Source organism: Anolis carolinensis, chromosome 3 (assembly GCF_035594765.1).
Source record: "Anolis carolinensis isolate JA03-04 chromosome 3, rAnoCar3.1.pri, whole genome shotgun sequence".
NCBI lineage: Eukaryota > Metazoa > Chordata > Lepidosauria > Squamata > Dactyloidae > Anolis > Anolis carolinensis.
In genome coordinates this window covers 81,838,111-81,852,856 of record NC_085843.1, presented here as the reverse complement: position 1 = coordinate 81,852,856, position 14,746 = coordinate 81,838,111, and the positions used below count along the sequence as shown (strand labels likewise).

Genomic DNA, 14,746 nt, shown 5'->3' with positions numbered 1-14,746 from the left:
TCGTATTTCTGGGGCGTTTAGTTGTGTTGTTATAGTCACAATGCGTTGTTGTGAGTTTTATGGGTCCGGATTGTGGTTTTGTGGTGTGGTTGTGTTGTTACAACCTGGAGGGAAGGCTTTTGCGTTGTGTTGCCAAGTTTCGTAGTTCTGGGGCATTTAGTTGTGTTGTTATAGTCACGATGCGTTGTTGCAAGTTTTGTGGGTCCTGTGTGGTTTTGTGGTGTGGTTGTGTTGTTACAACTGAGAGGCAAGGCTTTTGCATTGTGTTGCCAAGTTTTGTATTTCTGGGGCGTTTAGTTGTGTTGTTATCGCATGATGCGTTGTTGTGAGTTTTGTGTGTCTGGATTGTGGTTTTGTGGTGTGGTTGTGTTGTTGTAACCTGGAGGCAAGCCTTTTGCATTGTGTTGCCAAATTTCATATTTCTAGGATGTTTAGTTTTGTTGTTATAATCACTGCGCAAACAACTTTATCATTTTATATATATAGATAATAAAATGTTAAACAATTGTTTTCAAGACAACTATTTTTAAAAAGTGGAAATTCACAAATAGGCATTTGCTTTTACAGAGAATACTGTCCTCTGCATGTATAGATATCACATAGAGGTTGGAAGAGTTACTTCTTTGGTCTCCAACTCTGAAAATGTACAAGTCAGTATTGACTGGGGGGCTTACAGTGCAATGCATTATGTACAAAGTCAGATTCAGTGATTTTGGTTAAGTCAAGTCTTAGGTAATTAGACATAGCATCTCAGCCTTAAAGTACAAACTGTTAGATCTATATATTGAAGAAGAGCTGCTTGCTCACCTTGTCTAGAAGGAAGGAAGGAAGGAAGGAAGGAAGGGGAGGAAGGAAGGAGTAAAATCCTGGACAAATCTTTTGGAACCAGTAAATAAATAAAATGGTTTGAAATTGAGAGCAAACCATTTTAATACCTATTATTAAAAATGGAATTAGGTTGGGTCCATATGAAATTTTCCTAGTTACATCCTTCTGAAATTAATAGAGAAAATTAGTTTAAGGCTCCTAAACACTGAATCACTGGAACTGAAGAACATCCCATTCAGTCTGGATCCAATATACTGCCTTTATTTGTAAGCAACAATATTGTATTAAGATTCTTTGTGTGACTGGAAATATGGTGTCTAGAGAAGGTCTTAGAAGAATCAATCTCTTATTTTAGTAGTCCATAATGTGGGAAGACTCGATCGACAAGGGACTCTTAGTGCATCTCAGAGGATTTATATTCTCAATCCTATTTGTTTCATTCTTACCTGATGTGCTGGATTTTTTTGTTGGGAAAAAGTATGTCAGAGTTTAAAGCAAGGAACATGTCATCTAGATATGGTTAGACTACAACTCCAGCAGCGCTACCCAGCTAAAGAATGGTTGTAGTTGTAGTCTTGGTGGACCTGTATGTCTGTGCATTTCTGCACTCTTTTATCAGCAGTGCTTGCTTTCTAACAAAGATGAGCATTGCTGTTAATCTTCTCTATATTCCTGGATATAGTAGCTACCTTTATTTTAAAAACACCAGTAGAACCAAGAGGGGGCACTGCAGTCATTATTCAGTCATAGCTGGGAAATCAGTAACTCATTTCTCCTCTGCGAAATGCTTCATTCCCACTTAGCCTCCTCATTTAAACTACCAAGAGCATTCTTCATAGTTGTTCCTAAAGAAAGCCGAGAACCCATTGCACCTCCAGCGGCTCCGACAAAAATAGTATGTATAGATGACAAAAATGCAGTCTATTGGCTACAAGCAGCCCCAGCTACTCACCCAATATAAGTCTTGGAGTGATTTTTCACATACATACATAGTTCAAGATTCCCTGAAAATGTTGCAGATTGCTTTTTTTTACCACCTATAATCTCATCAAATTTTGGAGAAATTGACTCAAATAGAAACAAGAAGTGACATTATGTCATTGCAGCCTGTGGGGCATACAGTGGTGAAAACTGGCTTGGTCTTCCTGGTTTTTGTCCTCTCCTGTCCTACATGACTGTGTGCTTTAAGCTATCTGCTGTTAGAGGCTAGCAGAGATGTCTTCCCAGTGTGCCAGGAACCGACACACTTGTATCCATTCATTACTGAAAACCCATTACAGATTGATAGCCAATACTTATAGACTAGCTCCAGTCAAAAAATCCACCACTTGGAGCAGCACTGCTATAGAGCATTCAGTGGCCTAAACCCAACTTTGCACTAATGAAGTGAAATCCTGGTTAGCTCTGTTGCACTAGATGACACCTCTGAGCAAGCAATTAGAGCAACACCAGTTGCACAACCACTTCCTGCAAATGCTTCTGCAATAGAAATGTATTCGATACTATCTTTGGACTATGTGTTGTCAAAGGCTTTCATGGTCGAAATCACAGGGTTGTTGTGTGTTTTCCGGCTGTATGGCCATGTCCCAGAAGTATTCTCTCCTGACGTTCCAGAAGTATTCTTTGCTAATGTCAGGAGAGAATACTTCTGGAACATGGCCATACAGCCCAGAAAACACACAACAATCTTATCTTTGGACTTACTATCACATGCTGACATAATGATATAAACGAAGACATGGCCAACAGTTCTATTTTTCTTTGCTTTGTTAAAAAATGTTATCTTTCTATAAACACAATGCAATACATACTTTATTGTGATCTCATCAACTTGGTTGTTATTGTGTTCCTTCAAGTTGTTCCAAATTATGGCAATCCTAAGGCAAACCTGCCACGGGGTTTGTTTAGCAAGATTTATTCAAAGAGGGGTTTGTTTTTACCTTTCTCTGAGGCTGAAAGAGTACAACTTGCACAAGGTCATTCAGTGGGTTTTTATCACATAGTGGGGGTTCAAAGCCTGCTCTCCAGAGTTAGTCCACCACTTAAACCATCATACCTCACGAGCTCTTCCTCATTAACTTTATTCTCTGCTTACAGTCATGTCAAATTAGGTGATGGCTTTGTGCCTCTAGTTAATTCAGGGATTCTATTTTATCAGATCAAAGACAGATCATTTCTGTCCTCTAGAGAGAAGTGGTGAAGTGCTTGAAAAATCTATACGAGTCCCGCTCAGAACCCCAATTTGCCCTCATGATGTTCTATTGCCATTCATTCTGCATTAACAATGCTTGCTCGCTCTCTTTCTCTTTCTCTTTCTCTCTCTCTCTCTCTCTCTCTCTCTCTCTCTCTCTCTCTCGGGGCTGTTGTTCTCCCTTCCTTGCACTGTCATTGCTTGAGGGCAGCCTGCACCACAAAGTGCTATAATGTTGTACATCATGACCATTCTGCAGTGGCCACATTGCTTGCTCCACTTGGGCAATGTTCTTGATGACCCAGCTATGACAGTGCACAACGCCACAATTCTGAACTGTGTACTCAGAAACTAGTTTACCACACTGTAAGTTCGCAACAGGATGTCAGCCATTGTTTGGTAGTAATATCAATTTTTTATCATGTCAGAAGCAAATTGAGAATACAGTTAAAATGTATAGGAAAACCACAAACAGAGTTAAAACCTTGGCATTACACTAAATTTCCTTTGACCAGAAGTTGGCCACTTCAAGTGCCTCTGGTGTCGCTGTAATAAAGTCTTCCATTGTGCATGTGGCAGGGCTCAGACTGCATTGTAGTAAGTGGTCTGTGGTTTGCTCTTCTCCACACTCGCATATCGTGGACTCCACTTTGTAGCCTGATTTCTTAAGGTTAGCTCTGCATCTCATGGTGCCAGAGCACAGTCTGTTCAGTGCCTTCCAAGTTACTCAGTCTTCTGTGTGGCCAGGAGGGAGTTTCTCATCTGGTATCAGCCACTGGTTGAGGTTCCGGGTTTTAGCCTGCCACTTTTGGACTCTCACTTGCTGAGGTGTTCCTGCGAGTACCTCCGTAGATCTTAGGAAGCTATTTACCAATTTAATACCAATGTAGAAGGCAGAATGCTTTATTATTTATTACATATTCCTTAAAAAGGGTGTACCCTCATAAGTGAAAAACATCATTTTGTTATAGCATGTGGTGCTCCTCAGATATTTATTTTGCATTTAGAAAAAATGTTTGAAATTGATCATTGCAAGGTAAAGATATTTGAAGGTGATTGCTGATGAATATATCTCAAAGCACATCATGTTTGTGGGAGGTAAATGAGTTAATTGTGAAGGGTACAAATTCCCTTTAACATTTGACCCTATAATTATCTTCCCTTTTTGTTCCTTATTCGCTTACTTCCCAGGTATTGGGCTAGCCCTGGCTTCTGCAGTGAAGGGCTATCGCTGTGTCATTGTCATGCCTGAGAAAATGAGCATGGAGAAGGTGAGAGTCCTGTCAAGTTAGATGTCAATAACATGATATACATCTCTTTTACTGTTGATGGCTTCAAGATACTCTACTTCCTCCTTAGCAAAAAACAAAAACCCCCAAACCTTGGGCAGTTGGGTTTGTGACATTGATGAAGGTCACCTGCTAATCTCTAAGTGAACCACACTTTATATATCTTCTTGTGGAAAAGCAAAGATAATTAAATTCATGTCAGTCGACCAGACGTTTGTTTTAAGAGGTGAGCTTGTGGATATTAGAAGCATTATTTCAAGGTCATGTCTGTCAATAAGAGTCCTCTATGGAGTTAGCAAAAGTATTGAAAAGAGTTCAGAAATGGTAACAAAACATACTAAAGGACATATTAAGTCAATCAATAAGAAGCAAAAGCCCTCACTGTGCTTTCATACTGAGTTTATATCTATTTCTTCATAAACCATTGTTTCAATGCAAGGAGCAGCAAACATTCTGGATGCATAATACACGACCAGAGCATGCTTCTATGTAAAGCAGCATCCATGGCTGGCCTAGTTTTGCACCTCCATTGTGCACACACAACTGCTTCCAATGCTGGAATATGTGGCACTTCAAGAAAGAGGCCTCATTGAGCACTGAATCAGGCACACTGATTTATGAACCTGTAACATGCTGAATATCCCCATTTATTTCACTGGTGAAAGCAAGGTGCTCATTCTTTTTTGTGCACAAATGTGGCTCTACCGCCAAATTGAATGAGAACAGGGTGAGGATTTGTAAAAAGGCACCATGATGTAATGGGATGACTGGAAAGGAATGTGTCAGCAGCTGATTGGCTGAGCACGCTAGAAGCCAGAATTCCAATTGGTTACTCACTCTAGCTTGCTGCTGACAGAAACGGTTTAACTACCATTTTAACCTGAGAGAGTGAAGAAAGTGCTGGCTGGGCATGAGATGGCTGCCAACTCTCTAAAGCCTGATTATTTCTGAGGTAAATGAGGCATATTTAAAGACTGTTTATTCCCTCTGTTCTCTGAAGAAATTTAGAGAGACTGCTGTATATATTGTTGCTCTGTTTGATCTTTCGAACTGAAGTAAAGTTACTGTTACTTGTTACACAAACCTGAGTGACATTTTATTACACTGTGGGGTATATTTTGGTTCAGAAACTGTGGTAAAGCTTCTATTTATGTACACCTACAACTTCTAACAAACAGCCCACATAGAAGAACTTCATGATTATCCAGGAAGATGTTTTAAATTCTGTATTAGAATGGTCACTTTCTTTGAGGCTCCTTCTACACTGCCCTATATCCCAGGATCTGATCCCAGATTATCTGCTTTAAACTAGATTATTTGATCTCAACTGCCAGATATTCTAGGATAAGATGATAATCTGGGATCAGATCCTGGTATATAGGTGCAGTATGGAAGGGGCCTGAGAGTGAGGGTCAGGCTAGACCACCCCCAACAGTCAGTGCCACTCTTAACACATCTGAACTCACCTGAATTTGGAACCTATGTAGGCTCAAATCTGGTTTGGAATTGGAAGCAACAGCATCAGGGGATACCTGACTGAAATCCTGGAGAGTTTCTGCCAGTCACAGCTGCCTTCGTGAGCTAGATGGACCAAGGCAGTTTGCAATTTTTTTTTCCTTGTCAGGAGCAACTTGAGTCGCTTCTGGAGTAAGAGAATTGGCATTCTGCAAGGACGTTGCCCAGGGGACGCCTGGATGTTTTGATGTTTTTACCATCCTTGTGGGAGGCTTCTCTCATGTCCCAGCATTGAGCTGGAGCTGATAGAGGGAGCTCATCCGCGCTCTCCTTGGGTGGGATTCGAACCTGGCAGCTTTCAGGTCAGCAACCCAACCTTCAAGTCACAAGGCTTTAGTCCACTACGCCATCGGGGGCTCCTGTGTGTTACAATCATTAGACAAAGTCTAGAATGCAGAAACCTATTGTGAACCATGTCTTCTTCCAGGTGGATATCCTAAGAGCTCTTGGGGCTGAGATTGTAAGAACTCCATGCACAAGGTACGATGCTCCAGAATCCAATGTCCGTGTTGCTTGGAAACTGAAAAATGAAATCCCAAACTCGCACATTTTGGATCAGGTAAGCTGAGAGTGCTTTCTAAATATTATGAAGATAATAGACACTATTAGATTGTGGAAGCTAAGTGGGATCAGTCCCAGTTAATTCGTGGAAAGAACCATCTGGGAATGCCAGGTGCTGCAGGTTATATTCAAAAGAAGGCAGTGGCAAAGCACATCTGAATGGCTCTTTGCAAGAAAGATAGGATTGCCATAAATCAGAATTCATTTGAAAAAGCTAATAATGCTTATACATGTATGTTATTGTTTGTTGGATCATCTGATTTTTTTTAACTTTTATTCATCTGATTTCTTTGCAACAGCCTGAGGTTAGGAGGTGAGGAGTGACATTTGGTAAAGCAATCCTAATCCTCTGATGAGAGCTTACTGCAAAGGGATAGTATGGAGTAGAGTGGTGGGGAATAGCCAAATAGCAATTGATCCTTCATGTGGTTCTGCTGCCTTTCCTTGCCCTTTGCTGCTGCCAAACATATGCAATGATCACTAGCACTGAGAATTCTGCTATTCTCTTTCTGCTACTGATCTAATTGATTTACCAATCTTTATAAGCTAACCATGCAATACAGCAGCAGCAGCAGCAGCAGCAGCAGCAGCAGCAGCAGCAACAACAACAACAACAACAACAACAACAACAACAACAACACATTCACATACACACAAAAATATCCAGATTTGGCTCCAGGATATCCCATGGATGGCAAAAACATGATCGCAGCACCTATTATTAGTGACAACATGTACTCACCTGCATTTTATGGTATGTGCTGTATTGATCTCCAGTTAGTTGAAACTGTGATTTGGGAATTCACAGATTAGGAGGAGTAATTGTGTGTATTCACACACACACACACACACACACACACACAGAGCCAATATTCTACATCAGTTACTGTGAAGTATACTCCTGATGAATAGTGATGATGCATTTTTTTTTGCTAGTCAAATGCAGTACTCTAGATTATATTGAACTACAGTTATTATCATTCATAGCTAGTGGCGAAGAAGGCTGCCCACAACATTTACAGGGCTACTTACTGATTGCCTAGTTCTCTCATCTTTGTTTATGGGCTCTTTACAAGTGCTCTTCAGGTTCTGTGATTTGGGAGAGGTTTGGGCCTTGATCAACCATTGTTTGGCTCCAGCAAAATAATTTTCTTACATTTTGGAAGACAAAATTGTTTAATGCAGCCTTCCTGAACTTGGTACCTTCCAGATCAGTGGTTCTCAACCTATGGGTCCCCAGGTGTTTTGACCTACAACTCCCAGAAATCCCGGCCAGCTTACCAGCTGTGAGGATTTCTGGAAGTTGAAGGCCAAAACATCTGGGGACCCACAGGTTGGGAACCACTATTCTAGATGTTAAAGTATCATCCCTATGCACTGGTTGTTGTTGATGGCATTTGTAGTCCAAGATTCCGGAAGGACAGTAGGTTGGGAAAAGCTATGCCAATTTATCTCACTTTTCTCTAAGAATTTGACCTAGCTTCAATTTTAATAGTAATGTAGCCTTTTCTCTCTGTCTTTTCTACAATAGTACCGAAATCCAAGTAACCCCCTGGCACACTATGACACTACAGCAGAAGAGATTCTGGAACAATGTGATGGTATAATTAAGTCTTCCTCCTCAAATCTATTGTGTGTTATTACATTCTCTTTGACAGAAACCGATGCTACTTAGTTCACTTTGTGATACAAGAATGTCTTTAGAAACTATTGTCGTCAGTTTACTCCTGAATTGTAGATAATCATGGCATTATTTGTAGAAGAAAAAAACCACAAGGTGCACACCACAGGCCTATGGTTATCATCTTTCATATTAGGGCTTCTGTTGCATATTTGCTTGGTTACAATTTAGCATCAGACAATACATATTTAATGCTCATTTTTGTAATCCATACTTTTCATAATTATGATTTGGAATTACTATTAGCATTAAGTAGATCTGTAAATAAACAAGATGTTTGTAGTCCTCCTTATATGTTAGAAATCCCAGACACACATGTTAGGAGACAGCAATGGTATGGTTTGGCCAACATGACTCTTTTGGCCTTTCGCCTCTGATGGAGGGGAATGCTGTGCGTGAAATACAGCCTTTTCTGCATACTTTCTCTGTCCTCTGTGACAAGGAAGAATCCTCTCCCACTTTTGAGATAAGATCATGGTGACAAATTAGTTTGCTTCAAAAGGAATTGGGATATTGTTATTTGGTTGTGTGTCTCAAACAAACAAAAAGCAAAATAATTTTGATTGTGTTCTGCTCATGGTATAGATAAGAATAATACAAAAAGTCAATAGTCTTAATAATAGTAGCCCATTTGCAGCAGTTAGATTACACTGATTTTTCCAATATAGTGTGAAGGAGTGTTGTGCAGATGAAAAACTGATAATCACAGAAGTACATATTTTTAATCATCCCAAATGCCTCTTGTGGAATGAAAATAATACAAAGTTCATGTTTGACCTGTCCACACACTGTCTTGCCACACAAAATATATGCCACACAGGTGATCAGTAAAGAACAAGAAGTTTACTCATTTAAAATGTTTAGCAAATGTTTAGTTGCATTGACACACACAATTACCTTTGAGAGAGATTTAAATGGTCCTTAGGTGTCCATGTAAACGGTCTTCTCCCAGCAGCAAACCTCTCTTGGTAAACTCCTGCACACAAAATTATATGTAACTGTTGCCAAAACTCCCAGACTCAGTTAGCTCCCCAGGTGTAGCTCAGCCAATCAGCTTCATGCTTTGCATTTTCAGTTAGCACACTCACCAACTGATTTAACATGTTCCAACAGTTCTGCGTTTGCAGACATTTTTACCATGGGCACTATTGTCATGATTTCCAAGGAATATTTCCAAGGTATAGTTATAAGCTTTTTTTTCATCTGGAGATTTAGAGAAGCCAAATAATATGTTTGTGGGCTCCTCCCCTCCTTTCTTTTAACCACAGGCAAAGTTGATATGTTTGTGGCCGGAGCTGGCACAGGCGGTACCATCACTGGTATTGCCCGAAAGTTGAAAGAGAAATGTCCTGAATGCAAAGTAAGTGAAAGCCTTCTTGGCCTTGGCCTTGAGTATTTATTGGAAAATACTTCATATAGTCAGGGGCTTCGGGAAACCAGTCACTTAGCATCAGTCTTCCCCAAATTTCATAAACGGCTGGAATCCTGTTGGCTAGTCCCAACTTGATTAGACTCAGTGAATCAATTTGTTAAAGGATGAGTCAAGACATAGGGAAATCGAACTGATTCCATGGGTGTACTCTAGTCATGAGTAGCAATATGATTTGGGCCAATACTGAATGTGCTTAACACATGTTTCTATATGCAGCACCCCTGCTCTCACGCAATAGGATTAATATTCATGTGTAGCCCTGGACATCTAACCCATGGGTTTAATGTGGTGTGTAAAAGTCAAGCCCCACCCCTGAGGATTTCGTGAAGGGAATGTCTCCTCTCTCCAACCACTGAACAGATTATCTCATCACACTAGAGCTTGGATCCACTTTAAATCCATGTTAGGGAGGGGGATTTAAACAGCTCAGCCAGACAGGTCCTTGACCTCAGCAAACTACAAACCCCAGAATTCTGCAGGAGGCAGAAACCAAATTTAAAGTGGATTTATGCTCTAGTGTGATGAGGTGTAGAGAGAGGAAAATTTCTTTCCTTGACTTTGGTTCTCCTTTCTTTTGTCCACACAGAAAACATGTGGGAGGGGGAAGCAAAAGTAGACATTCTGAAATGGCACTTTCTGCAATCTCTTCTCTACACAGAGACCCATATACATTAGCTGGTTTCTGTGTAAAAATGTGGGGGGCACATTTAGCAACATAGGTGAACTCTGCGTAGTTTTATCTTCTTATATTCTGGAATATCTTGGCCTTTTCTTGTTGTTGTTGGTCCTAGTAAATGCCTGTGTTCCTACTTCAGGGTCTTTGGTCGATGTCAAATTCTTAGCAAGGGCAAGAGTCTCATGGACCTTACTTACTCTGGTCTAAAATTAACAATGAAGTGTATGTGGCATCCAAACCCATCTTGTAAGCTGTGGAGCATACCCTCCCCCAAATACAGGCCTTTTCTGCGTTGTCAAAGATCCAAGAAATTAGTGGCAACACATCCAGCTATTTTCCTTTAGCTTGACACACTGTGACAAGTACCTGCAAGGACCTCTGAGGGTCTTTGGACCATCTCTTCAGCTGACATCCTTGCAGCTTTTCCAGCTAAAAGTAAATGGATAGAAACATCACCACTGATTCCTTTGCTCTCTAACAGATGAGAAATTGCTATATTGAAGGGGACTGAATGGCCATCAAGGTGGGCTTTGGGAGTGCTTTGGTTGTTGTGTGGTTGGAATATAATTCCAATTTAATCAATAAACAAAAAGTGACTGTTGCATTATTTGGTAAATAGTAAGCACAAAACCATGTTGATTTTTAGTCAAGGCTGAATTATCAGAAATTTTAGTCTGATTAAATACTTCACCTTCCTCCACAGATTGTCGGGGTCGATCCAGATGGCTCCATTGTTGCTTTGCCCAGCTCCCTGAACACAGTGGCAGCAGAAGATACAACAATGGAAGTAGAAGGAATTGGACATGATTTTATTCCGACGGTCCTTGACCAATCTGTAAGTGGCAATGGGACCAATACCTGGAGACACAGGAATGAAATTCGGCTTGTACTTATTTAATGGACAATCGGCTTTACACTCGACCACAGGATTCATTTGGAATGAGAGCAGTTGATTTTTAACACATGGGGTCATCCAGCAAATGTAAATAGGTGTGGTTGTATAAGATGCAACACCATGAGTGTGATGCTTTGTAAGGTTTGATGCACAGCCTTATGCTGATGGAGCTGTGTCACTAACACATATTGTTATATTGCTTTCTTGATCTTATGTTGTACTGCACATTTTTATTTATTGTATTATTTAATTGTATTATGATATGATTTTTATTTATTTTTAATTTTTATATATTTTGTTATATTGTATTGTCCTGGGCATGGCCCTATGTAAGCCGCCCCGAGTCCCCGTTGGGGAGATGGTGGCAGGGTATAAATAAAGTTTTATTATTATTATTATTATTATTATTATTATTATTATTATTATTATGTAACAGTGTTAAAGAACAGCAACAATGTATAAGACAATGTAGGATGGCACATAATAAGGCTTCTCACAATATGTTCTGTTGCACAATGGGCTCACACAGCAGAATGGAATACTATGAATGGGTTTAGCCAGGGCACCCAGGATTTCCCATTACTCTCTCTTCTGGGTTAGCAGCATCCCATGGCTTCGTTAGGGGCCACCGCCCCACCTTGTGCTGTCAATGTGTAGGGTGATCTGTGCCACAAAGTGTCATGTCGTGTTACATTGGACCATTGTGCAGTAGCTGCACTGCTTTCTCTTCTTATTCGGGAATCTCAATGGCACAGTTACAACACTCCCCTCCTGGGAACAGGGGCATTGTGCAATGCTGTCATTCTAAATGGTGCTCTTGTACATTGGTTTACAACATTGTAAGCTCCCAAAAGGATGCCACCTGCCATGTCTCATCAACTGGTGCAATTTAAAAAACTTAATCAGAGTAGAAAATGGAAATCAGCTGTAGCATCTCATTTAAGTTGGCTTTAAATCTAAAATTCATAGAGAAAGATTGTCTAATGTGGATCACAGCAGCACATCTTTTATCTGAAAGTTCAAAGCAAACATCATGCCATTGCCTTCCTTGGAGGCTGAAAGAATGTGACTTGACCACAGTCACACAGCCAGTTTCCACAAACAAAGATTTGAACCCCGGTTTCCAAGAGCCTTAGTTTGACATTCAGGCCACTAGACTATGGTTAAATTTATATTGACTGGGAACTAAATTTCACATTTTCCCACAGATTTTGCTCCTGAGGACATGCACATAGGATTGCAATATATTACCTTGAGGGACTTCTCATAGTGTACGCTTATATTTCTTTTGTCTCTCTGGTGTGAAAAGTTTTTGCAGATTTTTGAAACAACACAGTTTTGTAAATCCTCTTTAGCAACAAATGGAAGTTTGCTTGTTTTTTGGTTGTTGGACTTCATTTAGACAGTTATATCAAGATGAATAATGACAATTCATTCAAAAATTTACTGAATTCTTAAAGATAACATATTTTATTTTAAATCTTCTGTTAACTCTCTGAAAACACTTTCATTTGTCTCCAATCCCAAGTGTAGCAGATAGACCGAACCCAAGAACTCCATCTAAACGCCTTCTTTTGCCTCCTTCATAGGTGATTGATGAGTGGTGCAAGAGCAATGATACTGAATCCTTTCTCATGGCTCGTAGACTGATTAGAGATGAAGGTTTGCTTTGTGGTAAGCATGGTGTGACAAATAACTTTCATTTGGATGTTTGTAATCCAAAAGAACATTCCTTGTGGCAATGTTAACCATGTGACTTTTGGTCATATTATCTAGGGCAGTGGTTCTCAGCTTGGGGTCCCCAGGTGTTTTGGCCTACAACTCCCAGAAATTCCAGCCAGTTAACCAGCTGTTGGGATTTCTGGGAGTTGAAGACCAAAACATCTGGGGACCTACAGGTTGAGAACCACTGTTCTAGGGGACTGTAGTAGTTAATGGCTATGATTCTATATTTCAAATGGGGCAAAAGCAATTCTGTGCCCTCCTCTTGTCCTGACAGTTGTCAAGGCCCAGGAGAGAGCGCTGCTGTTCATTGATGGGGAGGGAGGGGATTTGAGGGGACAAGAAGAATCTGGTCTCAGCTTGGAAAAGAAACTGATAGATTTCTCACATGAGGCAAACTGCAGTTATAGCAGAACATCAGGATCTTCACCTTGGACTTATAACATGACGTTGCCCCTTTCTTGCTGCAACCATTGGAAGGTGTTTCTTTTACCAAAGGAGGATGTTAACAAATTATTTGTGTCCATAAAAGAAACACCTTTCAGGCTGTTTCCCACAAGAAAGTTTCAGGAAAGGAGAGATAAGCCCAAGGCAAAGATGCTCTTGTCCTTCTGTGATTGCAATTTGCCTGCTTCATGTGATGGGATGACTCCCATCACAGGAATGTAGCCATTGAAGGCTATAACCTCTTCCACAGAAACAGAACAAAGGGGAGAGGAGGGGGAGTAGCCCTATATGTCAAAAACATTTATGTTGCAGAAGAGATTCAAGACAGCAATCCGGAAAACCAGCTTGAAAGCATCTGGATAAGAATCAAGGGAAACGGGACTCAAAAGGATCTTGTTGTGCATGTCTACTACAGACCTCCGAACCAGGATGAAAAACTTGATGAAGCTTTCTGTCAGCAGCTGACCAAACAGGCACAAAGAACAGATATAGTAGTCAACTATCCTGAAATCTGCTGGAAAACAAACTTGGCCAAGAGTACAAAATCCAACAAATTCCTCACTTGCCTTGCAGACAATTTTATGGTCCAGAAGGTAGAAGAGGCAACAAGGGGATTGGCTACTCTTGATCTCATCCTAACAAACACGGAGGACCAGATCAATTCAGTTGAAGTGGTCGGATCCTTAGGGACAAGCGACCATGTGCTCCTGCAGTTTGCGATACAGAGGAAGGCCGAAACAAAGACAAGTCAAATCCGCACTCTGGACTTTAGGAGAGCTGACTTCCAAAAAATGAAGGAAACAGTGAGTGGCATTCCATGGATGCCAATACTAAAAGACAAGGGGGTTAAGGATGGATGGGAGTTTTTCAAAAGTGAAATACTCAAGGTGCAAATGCAAACAGTGCCAACAAAGAATAAAAATAAGACAAGTACAAAGAAGCCAGAATGGATGTTCAAAGAACTTCTAACTGGGCTAAGACTCAGAAAAGACATACACAAGAAGTGGAAAAAGGGAGAAATCACCAAAGAAGAATTCAAACAAATAGCCAACTCCTGCAGGGAGAAGGTTCGCAAGGCTAAAGCGCAAAATGAGCTCAGGCTTGCCAGAGACATTAAAAACAATTAAAAGGGCTTCTTTGCTTACTTTGGTAGAAAAAGGAAGAACAAGGAGGCCATAGGGCCTCTGCAAAAAAAAGATGGGGAAATTCTGACAGGGGATAGGGAAAGGCAAAATTATTTAATGCCTTCTTTGCCTCCGTCTTCTCACAAAAAGAAAGCCAGCCTCAACCTCAGGAACATGGAGTGGATGAAGGATATGGAGAAATCCAACCCCAAATAGGGAAAGAAGTTGTCCAGGAACACCTGGCCGCTCTAAATGAATTCAAGTCTCCAGGGCCGGATCAACTACACTCAAGAGTATTGAAGGAACTAGCGGAAGTTATTTCGGAGCCACTAGCAATCATTTTTGAGAGTTCTTGGAGAACAGGAGAAGTCCCAGCAGATTGGAG

At 40.6% G+C, this 14,746-nt stretch overlaps 1 protein-coding gene across 4 annotated transcripts in view; it reads left to right on the top strand.

Moving 5' to 3' along the window:
• Positions 1–14,746, top strand: part of LOC100566739 (cystathionine beta-synthase) — a 51,858-nt gene that overhangs the window by 20,110 nt on the left and 17,002 nt on the right. For all 4 annotated transcript variants that reach the window (XM_008107463.2, XM_062975158.1, XM_008107464.2 and 1 more), the window contains 6 exons: positions 4,211–4,290; positions 6,251–6,382; positions 7,916–7,985; positions 9,334–9,425; positions 10,877–11,008; positions 12,658–12,742. In XM_008107463.2, the coding sequence (XP_008105670.1) occupies positions 4,211–4,290; positions 6,251–6,382; positions 7,916–7,985; positions 9,334–9,425; positions 10,877–11,008; positions 12,658–12,742 (591 nt within the window). The remainder of the gene's footprint in view (positions 1–4,210; positions 4,291–6,250; positions 6,383–7,915; positions 7,986–9,333; positions 9,426–10,876; positions 11,009–12,657; positions 12,743–14,746) is intronic.